The following is a 14,779-nucleotide window of genomic DNA, read 5'->3' as shown; positions in this document are numbered from 1 at the left end:
AAAGTAAATAATTATCTCGCAATTAAAGTCAAGTATGTATTTGTGCAAATATTTTTTATTTTTTAATAATACCCACAAGTATTGTATTTATATTTTTATATTTTTTGCGTTGTAGTGTTTTTATATGTATAATTTAATAATTACATAGATGTATTTAATAATTACCCACATGTCTCCATAATTGAAACCTTGAAAGTATTATGAGTAATTAAATAAAAGTGCTCAAATGTTAAACGATAGTTAATATTGTATAACATATTTTATGCTCTTTTCTTTTATATAAATTAAATCAATCGATTTTTTTATTTTAATAATTTATTTATCTAACACAGCTAACTTTTAAGTAGTAATGTACATATATAGTTGTAAGAAGTATTTATTTAAATCTTATTTTTTAGAGTAATATAAAAAGAAAGAAATCTAATTTTTATTTTATTAAAGGTTTTAACGTATATTTTTAACTTTAAAAATTTTCAGACATTTCAAGTTTTCAGAGGGAAAAAATGATATGATATGTTAAGTGGTTATTTATGTTACGCTTCTAAAATATTTTACCACAAATAAAAGATTGTGGTACTTAATAAACTACTGTATAAAATACAAGATTATTATATTATACTGATTTTTAAAATGCCCTATTAAAAATAAATTATAATTTCCATTAGTAAGAAATTTTAACAAGTTTTTGGTAAATTTATATAAATTTTATTAATTTTACTGTGATTTATAATGTGTATGATTATATTTTACTACAAACTACTTTTTAATCAACATATTTAGAATGTATTAATTTACTCGGTTGAAAAATATCTGTGTAAAATATCCATTTTCAGCACTAAGTTAAAATAAAGAGACAACGTTACTCTTTGCATTCAATGTTTACAGCGCTGTTGATAACCTTTTTTTTAGTTTGAGGAGCCCTCCTCTAGGGATGATATTATATATTAATAGTACTTGTAGATAAAATAAAATTTTGTCTAATTACTATTTCTCTTTATTTTTTTCACAAATTGGGGGTCTTTGGGTGCAGAGGTTCTGATTCATACATAACGTGCGACGACACCGTTCGTGACCTCTAGCCACGTCTCATCGAAATAATTGAGTATCACTGGCGAAGGCCGCGCTGCACAGCCGAGCCATACGGGGGGGCCATCGTTTGTAGGTGGGGCCTGCCGACGGGAACAGGGCCCCGCGCTTTTTTCTTCGCCTTTTTGTTACCGTCCGTCCGCCGAGCGGGGCCTCTACGCACCCCGGAAAGCTCCGCGCCCCGAAAGCTCCGCGAAAGCGCCCCCGACGAGTCATCTAGGGGCGGGGGCGAGCCGAGAAAAGCCCTCCCATCGCCTTATTCCATTCACAGCCGTCCACTTTCCAACAACACACACTCGGCTGCTCACACAGCCTCATTATACACCCAGCACCACGTGTCGGGGCGCCACTGACACGCGCGCGCGAGTGTTATTAATTCAGTGTAAATATAAGTGAACATGAATAATTAAAATATTTGCATAATAAAGAGTGATCGTTGCGGTCGGTTGCGATGTATATGGAGACGTTAATGGAGAAAATCGGGCGTTTCGAAGGAGTAATGAGGAGGAAAATTCCGAGGATATGCGCTGCGAGAAGATTGATGGAAAATTGATGGAAATTCGCATGATGCTGTATTGGTTGCTGTTAGCAAGTGCTGTCTTATTTTCGATAGCAAGGTATTTATTTATTTACAATATGTAATTAAGTTATTTATTTTATTTACTATTATGTAATTTATGGTTTAAATAATACAAACTACATTGCTTTAAATATTAAAAATACATATTATTAAAACTTTTACTTTTAAAAATATCACCACATTTTATATTACTAAATTTATTTATTTATCATAAAAAATATAATTAATTTTTAAGGTATGTAATAATGAATAATTAGTGATTATATACATTGTATAATTTTTAAAAAATTCCTAATTGTTTATAAATATATTTTAGCTTAACATTCATATAAAAGTACTAAATATAATATCAAAAATGATATACGTATTTGACTTAAGACTCAATCACTTAATTTAATTTTTATTGAGATTGTTGTCAATCATTAAATATCTATGTTAAGTCTTATAAAAACAAAACCACTATCTTCAAAAACGAGTATGTTAAATTAAAAATCGTTTAAGTGCTTGTATTTAATTTAATGGGCCAATATTTTTATGAATATGTGTAGCACTGCTGCCATCTATCGATGACTAAATATAGTACTAATATTATACAATACATATTATAAACATAAATACATGCCATATTTTTTTAACATCAAATAGATTTTTTAACTTAAAATTATATGTTTATTGAAATTTATAATTGTAAGAATATTTTCTAAAAGTTTTTGTCTTAAAAACTTATTAAACTATTAAAGAATTTATTGCTAACCTGTCTTGTATATAATAAAAATACATATAAAAATAAACTTTTTTTAATAAGAAATCATATAATATTTAAAGATGATAATTTTAGCTAATTAATCTATATTTAAGATTTCTTAATTTGTATGAATTGATTTTTTAATATATCTCGCTATTTTAATTTTTATAAAATATTTAATAAATACAGATTTTTTCATTATATTTATAATGAAAATGTTATTATTTTCTAAAGCAAAGTCACTGAGTAAAGTTTTTTTGTATATTACTATCGTCTGGTTTAAAATAATAGAACACAGCTGGATTCTCATACCTGTTTATGTATTACATTTATTCGGTTATTTATTTTTTTAAATGTATAAAGAAAAATTAAGGGTAATTTTATAAGCATATAAAAATATATTTAGATTGTTACATATAACACACTAAATCTCAGCAATTAATATTCGATAAAGTTAATAAGTATCAATAAAAAATATTTTTTTTAAATATTATATACTGACACGAGATTTTTTTGCAAATGAAATATACTTTTAATATCTGCTTATGTATTCCTATATTTTTTTTTCTTCAAAGTGTACGAAGAAAAAGAAAGAAGAATTTTAATATACTATCATTTTAAAATTGGTTCATATTATTATATATAATACACTTTAATATACTTTAAAAGTACGTTTTCAATATACTTTAAAAGTACGTTTCCTTAACATTTTTCAATTTTAATTTAAAAAATATAAGTTTACTACATTACGTAGATATATAGAGTCGATAGAAGTAAATGTTTCTAAAATATGTTTTTCATGAAAATGTATAATTATAAAATATAAATTTACACAGTATAATATAAATAGTCTGTAGACCAACTATTGTCTCAAGTCAAAAAAATATGTTTGCTTACTTATCATATACATACATATAAAAACTAACGATTGTTGATTGTTTGTGCTTTCGCGTTTAACAACCCCAATAGTGTAGCACTCGTACGAAAATTGGATTCGTGTCTCTTTATGAATATGCAGCGCAGAACTAGAAAAAGTCCACTGACTCACAAAGGAAAATTTTCAATTCAAAAACCAAATTCCAAAACGTCAATTATTTGTTTACAGTGCCCACTCGACAATTATCCCTGTCCCATGATTAAATTTTTCGCCAACATCCCCTTCAAACCTGACGGGGGTCGGTGGAATCATGCAGATTTATTCATTTTTTCCCTTTGATGTGCCCCGGTCTCTCTTCATTCAGAGTGATTCTCAAATATAAATTAAAAATATATAATTTTTTCAATATATCATGTATTTTTCTTGATGGTGTAACGCACCTTATTTCTTCAATATTTTGCAATTATATTTATATTAACATTAAATTTATTTAATCTACAATAAAAGTGCAATTTTTATTATTTTCATATCTTTGCCATTTAGCACAGCATGCTAATTAATTTTATTAAAATTTATAAACTTTCGCATATTGATTGCTTGTTTATTTTTATTTGAAGGTAAATACGATTGAATCATAAAATGTGTTAAAGTCTATAAATAAAAATAAAATAAAATTAGCACGTCGCGCCCAGCTAATTGGCAAAGATTTGCACTGACGCTGTGCGCAATTTGCGCAATGGCAAATCGAATTATTATGTAAAGGTCCGAAACAACTGGACCTGTAAATCAACAGCCACTTAACTCGGCTGTCTATGGGACTCGGGCCAGCGATTGTCAACATTGGTGGAACGGAAGGGTCAACAACGGCGACGCTCAGTATGTCAACATACCGGCGGACGTGTCAACAGCGCACGTTGTCATCGCAAATGTTGACTGATCTTTAGGTCAAACAAACAAACAATATCCGCCCTAAATATTTGACAATGTGAACATCGCAACTTGCTAAAAAGGACATTAAAAAGATGGGTTCACATATGTTTTAATTATATAATAAATATTACCGCCCTAAATATTTGATAATATGAACATCGCAACTCGTTAAAAAGAGCCTTAAAAAGTTGAGTTCACATATTTTTTAATTGTAAATAAAGAATTATTATTTTAAACATCGACAAAGTGATTAATGTGTACGTGAAAGAAACAAGCTTTCCGACTATATAATAGTACATAAAGAATTATATTATTATTAAATTACGTAACACATCAACATAACAATAATTACATTTAAATTTATATGCATATGTCACATATGTTATAAATTAAGTTTCATTGGCGTTTGAATGCATGTGCATTACAATAAATTACGTTTTGTGACTTAACGAGTTTTATCAGAACGACGATAGCTTTGCATACGATCCGCATAATGATTCAATAAACAATAACATTTACATAATTGCAATGAATTTTTATTATACTCCATAATATTAAAACACTGCGTATATGTTTGCCAAAAAAATATAAATTTTAAAAAATTAGCTTAACACTGTTTACATTTTTTATTTAATTAATATTATACACTCAATTTAATTATTATTAGAGCAATAAAATGTTTATATTACTGTAAATTTTAATTGTCTTACTATGTTGTAAAAATTAACTTTTCACTATAATTATTTGGTTTAATGAAAACCATAAAAATTATAAATACTTAAATAAATATCACTGTTTAATTATACATCAATAGTTTATTTAATTGTAATTACATATAGCTATTAGAAATACATTCCACATTATGTTATAAGCTTCATATATGTACATACATAATTATATTTTATTCAAAATAATAGATTGATATTTCTAAATATAATTTACGACCTTTGCGATATGCAAGAAAGTGAGTAGACACTTAATCTGCGTGCTGATTATTCGCGCATATAATAATTTTAATTCAATGGCCCTTAAAATGCATCAGATTTTAATAATTATTATTATTTGTATTCGTTATTTACTAAAGAACCCATAGATATAAAGATCTAAAGTAAAGTAAAAATATTTTTTCAAAAATATAAATATGGTCAGTAATAGTTCACCAACGAATGATACGTCTTAATACAGATTTTGTGTGCTGACAAGCAATCCATTTATAAAAAAATCTGATATTTACATTTTAAATTGTAGTACATGCGCCCTGACATGTCACTAAAATTGTTTTAATTTAATCGAAGGAAATATCCCTAAAGCTACTGTTAACGCATAGATTGAAAAAATGCGATCTCTGGATAAAGTATAAAAAAAAATTTAAAACAATCTTCTAAAAAATATTTTTTCGGTTATTTTAATATTTTTCACATATTTTTATGATAGGCGCTATTTTTTTATTACATACATGACAAACAATCAACCATTAGATAAACATTCATATTTTAAGACAATTACTGGTAAATTGATCAACTATCTACTTATTAAATTTAATTAAGAACTGATACTGCTTAAAGTAAAAGTGAATTGTTATCAATTAATAAGATAATAAAAATTCAAACAATATCGTATATACATTCTAATTAAAGATCTGCTTAATGGTTATATAATTTAATATATAGTTTAATTCTAAATTTTCAATTAAATTTAAGATCAATTCACAGATTATTGACACCTCTTCTTCGTTCATAAAATTGACAAATAAATAAAATAGACCTGCTGCCACTGGCATCATCTCGTTTTCATAAGTTTAATTTTTCATAAATATTGATCATTTTTAAAGCCTTTCGTTTTATAACTTTTAAAATAATTGTTATTTATACGTAGAAGTATCGTGAAAAAAAGTATTTAAAATATAACTAAAAATATATTTTTTTCATGCTCATTAAATGGTAATTGAAATATTACTCTAAAAACTATGATAAACAAATAAATAATATGACATTTAGTCAAATAATAAATTCTAAAACATCATGTGGTAAAAAAATATTTATATTAAATATTATATACATTGTGTGTCATATGAGATTAAAGTCAGTAAAGTTCAGAGATGTTGAATAAATAAAAAATAATCATTCGTGCGTTAAATTCGCGTAGAAAAAATAATTTTTCATTTATTTATTAAGACAGAAATTATAGGCGTTTGGAAATAAATACTATATTTTATAATTAAAGTACCTAAATAATATTATCTTTAAAATGTTCATTATGTGATAAAAGCACAGAAAATAAGACAGAAAATAAGAAAACAAACTAAGCATTAGAAAATAAATTAGGAATTATTCTTAAATGAAATAATTTAACTCTTAAAATAACAACAAGTCTGCTGTATCTAAACTATATGCCAATAGAAAACTATAGTCAAATACAAAATATTAGTAAAAATATTAAATACATATAAAAAATATTACTAATTACAAGATCTACACTTTACTATTAATAATATTTTTCACCATCTGTATGTAAAGAAAAAAATATATCTTTATATACAGATTAATGTAAAATTATACAATATAATAATTCTAGATTTATTGTATAAAAGTTCTCACTACTATGGCTAGTCAATTATTATATTCCAATCCAATTTTTCTCCGTTACGATCTATTTTTATAACAACACTTCGTACATCTATAGATCTGGATCTGCGCAATATCTTGACCACGTCACTCGCTCGTCTTAATCATCTCCAAGCGCGCACTTATAAAGCGTTTACTGTGTAATTCATCCGCGGCAATTATATCATCCGAAGTGAGATGAGCGTTGCGTTTTTGTGTCAGGGCTTCGCATGCCGAAGCCGCGGTCCAGTAGCGGCAGTCAGAGCTTTCCCACGGGCCACGGGCCGAAGAATGCCGACGGAATGCCGTCGAAGGCATCGCCTGCCCTGGACCCGTAATTTGTTAGGCCACGTTCCACTCTGCGCATATAAAGCTTTTTACTCCCTTTATCGAAACGAGGCCCTTCAAAAGCTTATCGCAGCCGGACAACGGGAGCTTTTATCATTGTCATCCGATAAGCGGCGTTGACGCACGGCCGCTGAAAGTCAATCGTTCGAACATCAATTAAAGTTAAATCAAGTTACTATCTTACATATATTCTCAAGTACAATATAAGAGGATTGTAGATTTAGAAATCGAATTAAATTTTCAAGGCGACTAAAAGTATCTTCATATTGAAAGTCTCAATATTTGAGAGTATAACAGTAAAATATAATTGTGAAGTGAAGGCAATAAGATTTTAACCAACATATATTTTTTAATATGTTAAAACATTTGTGAATCAGTCTAGATTTTTTGCACGCAAAGAGAATTTGAACTATTTCTTTCATATTTAATTTTAAATAACTGTTGATATTTTTATTAATAAAATATATGGTATAATCTCAAATATCATATTTATTTTTTAAAATAAAATTAATTTATAATACATTTTTTACATATTTTTTTAACGGCTACTCCTCCTGGGGGTCATTTTAGCTAATAAACACGTTTTTCACTTGACGGTTTTATATACTATATCTCAGTCGTTTTTAAGCTGTGTTTTGTGGATATTATTGGTTTGGTTTTTATTTATATTATAATTATATTATTAAGCACTTACCCATTATTACCGCAGATCAGTTTTGGTGACATTGAGCAAATTTTAAAATAAAATAAATCAACGATAATCTAAAAATATACATATGTATGTATATATATCAGAATTATGGTTTTAGTCTCAAACTTTTGTTTTAATAAGGTATAACATTACAATTATATCCGTTATTAGTTTTTGTAAGAAATCATATTGCTTATTTATTTTCTTGTTTAATTCCCATTATCTTATATCAGCATATATTTTTTAAATATTAAATATAGACCTTTTCGCGCCTCCCTTGAACTAGCTAGAGCCCTCCAGGAGGGTACGCCTCCTAATTTGGAAAACGCTGCATTAAGGTATATACCTCTAAGCGTAAATTAAATAAACATATTGAGAAATTTCGTTTTAAATTAATTGTCGCTATCACGGACTTAAAACTGATATTTAATTAAAACAGAGCACCAAATAACACTATTTTTTTTGGCTCAAAGTCATAAAATACTTAATAAGCAACAGATACCAAAGACATTTTAATATTTATTTAAAAAAATACCAAGATTTTTAGATAAACTGTTATTAATTATTTTTTTATTAAAAAATTGTAACCACTAGTTTTTTATTATATTATATTTATATATCACTTTTGTAGACATAATATGATTAGAAAATAGTAATACGTAATTTTTAATTGTATTATAGTTTTAGTGAATCTAAATATCTTAACAGGTAATAAGACTACTAACTAACTTCGAAAGTTAAATTGTATTGTTGCTATTTAGTTAGTCGTAATTTTTTTATCCGGAAAAAATATTAAGACCAAAATATATATACACAAGTAATTCAAAATTTACTACTGAATATTATTCTTTTATTTTTTTCTTTAAAAATTATATTCACGCGTTTTTAGTAAGACAGACAATTTTTTTAAATTATATTATAGTATAGATCAGTGGTTCTCATGTGCGGCCACCAAAGGATTTTGCTGCGGCCACTAACAAACATTCCACCAAAAAACGTATCATAGTAAATAAAAATCACTTTTAAATAAATAAAAATCAACATGCTTAAATGTTGTCTTTTATTGAATATATACTTATAAGTAGATTCATTTTTATGTAAATACAACAGCTATTTTTACCACATCCCAAAATCCATATTTGGTGCGGCCACAAGGCATTTCCATAGGACCGTTGATGTTTGTAATGCGGCCACAGCCAAATTTTAAGTGAGAACCACTGGTATAGATACAGTACAATCACTTTGCGATAAGAAATGTGTCAAACAAATATAATATCCTTCCTGACAACTATTTGCATGTTGAGTATTTGAAATATGACATCACAATATAACAGTTACTCCTTTGTTTGTACAATGTTATTCACCGTTCAATGTTACAAAAATACTTCATTATAGAGACATGTAATTTAGAGCTTTTCTGTTATCTATGTATTTCAATTACTATTGGAAATTATTAATTCATCGTCGCCTCGAGCCTATTAAATGTTGTTCCGTTGTGAGATAGGTGCCAGTTTGTCGATCATTTGTAACCATTGGCACGAGAAGTTGAAACAATTAATCAAGGCGTTTGTTTAATAGCCTCGAAATGGTATCGGGTTTTATGGGTGGAAAAAAACTTGTAACCATCCCACAAACGCTACTTTACAAACACGAAATTAGCTGCGACAAATTACGACCGATTAACATCTGACAGTGATTTTCATTTTACAGGCGACTAACAAGTCACAGTTTCTTAAAGTGATTCAAGGTTTTACTTTTGTACATTATATACTGTTCATTCATAAAAAAAACTACATTCTTATACGATAGTTTGCCTATTAAAATAAAAATATTATATTATCTAAAATTATTATTTGCAATCTAAAAATACCACAGAAATTTTTTCACTTAATTTTCGTCGTGTATGACAAATTTCAATATTAAAAATTAACGGTGTCTCCATTTATGAGTCACCTTCTTCTATATGTTCAACATGTTCAACTCTGGTGCAGATTCACACAAAGTGGACCCTGAGAATGCATACCAATCGGTCAAGATCATTTTTTTAATACGACTTCGTGTCAACTTCAATTCATTGATGTAGTGATTCATAGGACCGAATTAAATACACAACTTCGAATAGTTGCTATAGCACATACTAATTAGCCGATAAGAGCAAATGATTTGTCCGCGCTCCGATAAACCATTTTTTGATATCATCCGCGTCCGTCAAGATCCAGTTTGAAATTAACGATCTCAAATCTGACCTTCTCCAAGCGACGACGTCTAATTAAAACTCTTCACACAAAATCACATTACGTAATACCGATATTTGTTTATTTTTCAACACGTCTCGAGTTGAGTGAGTCAATTAATCTCTTACGATTTCAGGTGTGAGCACATCGAATCTGATATGTTCGTGAAGGAAGTAGCGAGAGACTGCCACTTCGTGCCGGGGCTGACCAGGTCTCAGCGGAAATTATGCACACAATCACCGGCTTCGGTGACAGCTGCTCTTCAGGGTTTGAAGATGGCTGTGAAGGAGTGCCAGCACCAGATGCGATGGCACAGATGGAATTGTTCTTCGCTGGAGGCCAAACATTACAACCCTCATTCGGCGGTCATGTTGCAAAGGGGTGAGTTTTTTATTTGATTTTATTAGGTACATATTTATAAAAATAAAAAATGATTTTAAATTACATAATAATACGAAATACTTGTTTTAGTGAATGACCATTGCATTTTTTTTTTTAATACTTTACTAGATTTTATTTCTAAAGAATTATTAAAATTACCATATAAAAATCTGTAACTTTCATATTTGTTTGCTTAAGCAAAAAATAATATTTAATCTGATTCTTTAGCATATACAATCCAAAACTATACAGTATGCTACATTTTTGAACAATGAACATTTTTAGTTCTACTTATTTTAATCGTCAACGTAGTTGAAAGTGAAAGTCTTTGTGGGACTTACGCTTATGTATATGGCATTAATTAAACACGTTATTTTATGAAACAATAGTTTTATTTATACATGTGGGTATAAATATGCATTTAATGTGAGATATTCCTTTCCAAATAACTCATGATTTATTCAATGTTTGAATCTGTATTGAAAATAGCAAGTCGTACGTGATCCTCCGGATACGTCACACGTCTTCATTACGTATTGATTGTCCGGTAGTCGCTTAGAGACTGAGAGAGTACGCAATCCGCGTCGCGTCGCTTGGTACTCCAGGTGACGACTATTAGGGCTATCTCATATTCACCCCTGCTGCGTCACAGGAATAAATATAAATTTTATTATTATAATTTTATTTTATTATTTTATTGGTACTTAATTCTTGATGAATACAAGCCTTTAAATTTTTGTCACACAAATTTCTTTGAATTTTCCGATCACAAAAAAGTTTCTTTTTTCACACTTATATATTGTACCAATTCATGTAAATTTGTATATGTAAAAATATTTTAAAGCTACGTTTATGCCAATTAACATTTCTTAATAAACATAATAATATTTACTTATTTTATGTTCTTTGAATGAAACCATATTATTTGTATATTTTGCTATACTTCTCGATGTTATTGCTCATTTAGATAAATATAAAAGAGTACTTTCACTAGTTTTGTGAGGATATTTTAGAGAGACTTGACAGGTCTTTATAATATCTTAAGCTTTTTAGATCAAAAGAGTGCAGGATGCAGTTTGCCTTTCTTAACTCTCTAAAGTGAAAACATTATATTGAAAAAGCACACTGTCATCCCATCGTTTCACAGCATCCGTCCGAGAGTTCGCATCGTCCCCGTGGATGGAAGAAAAAAGCAGATCATGTTAATGGAAAACGAATTTTTGTAAATGGGCGTCCTTTGTTGGGGCACCCATGGGCATTGTTTGCGTGTATCGTCGTGTATTAATCACGGATCGGTTCCGCTGACCCAGAATCGGCTGTCGGGCAAAGGGCCCCGCCGGTTCCGAGAACCATTAAACACCCCGGGTGAATAATTATGATATATGCCGCAAATTCGGGCACACAACAGCTGTTGACGTACAAATTTACGACGGGCCCCAAAACATCTTAGGTGTCCCAGGTGTAAGTTTTTGGGGTCTACACCTTTTCAGCGCCGATTTCACGCTCTTCGCTGTAGGTCCGCGGAACAACGCACGCGTTGCCCCATTCACCGGTGTGTGGATTTGGCCTTTGTCGGCGGTGATCCTCAAATTGTGTGACGTGTCAACGTGTCCCGATGTCAAATTTGTTATAATAAATAATTCCGTCAACGACTCTATCTAAAAAACTATCACTTTTTTTTTATTTAATTTTAAATGATTGTAAATTATGATTAGGCGCAATTATGAGATTTACAATTTTGCGATAAACTCTACTAAATTTATCAACGCCATCGTATTTAGTATAATTATGCAATATGTGTTAACGATTTGTTTTGTCCTTGCTCCCAGACGCTATATCTCACTCAGGATCGAATATAAGTGTCTGTTAAATTATAAAATCAAGAGATAGTCGCCTATTAAAATCAATTAAACATCTGATGTGCTCTACATCACATCATCACAAATGTCTGAAAAAATATATACACAATATAATAGTGATATAAATCAGTGAGTAATAGCTGAAAGATTTATGTTCAAATTACATATAGATCTTAGTATTTTTCAACTCATTTAGTCATTATTATATAATTATAGTTTTGATCGATAATCATTGGTTGCGTTTTTCTAGAATTTTCTAATCTCACGGAGGAATATCGTGATGAGTAATTAAAATAATATCAAGCTAACTCGTGCGTGTTGACATATATGTGTATGCTAGTTTTTATTGATTTACAGATTGATTTCAGTCTGGTGTATCACTACTTAATGGTTTATTATTTATACCCCGTTGTATACCTTTGGGTTAGCGCCTGTCATATTGCAACAGAAGATTTACAATAAATAATAAATAATAATAAATACATTTCTTATTTTTATATTAAAACTTTTTTTTAGAAATCACTATTTTTCATTCATTAACGCGTGTGATAAAAAATACAAGATTGACTTAGTTTTTTTTCAATTTTCGTGTCAAATTCACACCTTTCATGTCAATGTGTGACGAGGTTTTCAGATTCCTGGACAGTTAAGTGTCCGTGACTGATATGTCCGGGTGGAACGAATCGCTCTCCTTATGACATTCCAACCTGGATCTCCCCCGAGTCTTGTTATTCTATTATACGTTTTAGCTCAGTATCCACACCTATCTATATTATACTCATGTTTCCTCATAATTGTATTTTTTGACAGATCCTATATACTCGTATAATAATAACTATGTAGGAATTTTTTGGCAAAATTATCATTGAAAAATTGCTTTGACCGATTAGATACGAACGCTCGGTAAACTGCCAAACCTGAAATGGATATTTCTCTATGACCAATTATATTTGTATTAAAAATATTTATTTTAAAACTGTGTTGTTCTATAATAATACTTATTTTTAATATCTTGTACTCTTATAAAATATTAAATTTAAAAAAAAATATCTAATTCTAATAAATAATTACGCTAGTAAAGAAATGTAATTTTCAGTAGGATTAGTTTTGAATTTGTCTATTTTTAATCAACATTTTGCTTTTTAGTTAAACACAACTATATTTAAGATATTTTGATTGTGAACTTTCGGATGGATTCAACCAGACCGTTTGAATGCATTCTTTAAATGAAACACAAGCGCCTGCCATAAATCATTTTAAACTCTAGAGATTCGTTTTTAATGAAATATTTAATCAATTCGTGTCGCCGTGGTTTACTGCTGACGAGATTAGAATCAAAAGCACGGCCATTACACGGAGATATCTCGGCCGAAATGATACGAGAGTAGAGCCTATCTCATGTCTTGGCGTAGTGACGCAGCCACATTCCGCCAGCTCAATGGGTCCAAGATTCATAACGGATGCCATACCAAAATGTCCAGACCCTGTGACATCTCATTTTACGACGTTACATGGTCTCGTGAGAAAAATCGTATCGGAAACGGATGGTGACCGTTTCCGTTTCCTTTGTCCAACTGCCAATTAACATATGTAAATCTTGCCTAATCGCTACGTTAAATTTGTAAGTGCATCAATCAAAGGGACAGTGTAAATAAATCTTACGTACAATTTTAATTTCATCATTTTTATATAAATATATATATAAATTTTTTAAATCACACACGCCTCTTTTAACCCCTTCACACGGGTTAATTAAGTCGTCTGAGTTTTTTATAATACGATAGTTTACCCCCGCGTAAATCCGTGGGGCGATGCTATCGGGGTGAATTAATTATCCACATTTGACAAAGGGATACATTGAGACAACATGGGAGTGGACCTACAGCGAATGAATAAAAAATACACATGTTCATTGTCCAGCAGATAACAAATGACATGTGCACATTGAAAGCGGAGATTATCTATTGTATAAGTAATATGTCATCGTGTTTTGCTTTCAACATTTTATTGAAAAGCAATGTAAATAAGATATTTGAGTAGTGTTTTAATTCCAAAATAAAACATATTACATATCTAGTTGATATATTATACCATAATTTCAAAAAACTCGTTCGTCACGTACGAAGGAGGCAAGAGGTCAAGCGTCCGAAGACAAAATGGGGGCAGAGCCACGTCCCGCTGGGAAAAATGACTCTTTAATGCCATAAACCCGTGAAAATCTGGAACGTGTGATAAGAGTACCTCTCCACGGAGGTTGCACACGTAACTATAGGGTGACCGGTATCAAATTGCACCTTTTCACATGCCGCATTGCGACACCATTCTCTTTTTGTTCAACGACAACTCTCGTTAATTAATTTGATGTATCGAATCTGGAAAAACTTTCCAACGCAGTGGTTGACAATTAACGACACTTTTCTTGAGTTTTATCCAACTTGTTTAAAT

General features: G+C 29.7%; 1 protein-coding gene across 1 annotated transcript in view; it reads left to right on the top strand.

Moving 5' to 3' along the window:
* The first annotated feature begins 1,100 nt into the window (after window positions 1–1,100).
* Wnt10 (Wnt oncogene analog 10) overlaps window positions 1,101–14,779 on the top strand; it is a 35,357-nt gene continuing 21,678 nt past the window's right edge. Inside the window, exons 1-2 of the mRNA XM_088188607.1 lie at window positions 1,101–1,703; window positions 10,231–10,475. Of these exons, the coding sequence (XP_088044733.1) occupies window positions 1,609–1,703; window positions 10,231–10,475 (340 nt within the window). The 5' untranslated portion in view covers window positions 1,101–1,608. The remainder of the gene's footprint in view (window positions 1,704–10,230; window positions 10,476–14,779) is intronic.

Source organism: Plectrocnemia conspersa, unplaced genomic scaffold, assembly GCF_051122295.1.
Source record: "Plectrocnemia conspersa isolate PC_06_02 unplaced genomic scaffold, ASM5112229v1 ptg000007l, whole genome shotgun sequence".
NCBI classification, from domain to species: domain Eukaryota; kingdom Metazoa; phylum Arthropoda; class Insecta; order Trichoptera; family Polycentropodidae; genus Plectrocnemia; species Plectrocnemia conspersa.
Note: the sequence above shows the minus strand (reverse complement) of the source record. Positions and strands in the feature narration are given on the sequence as shown.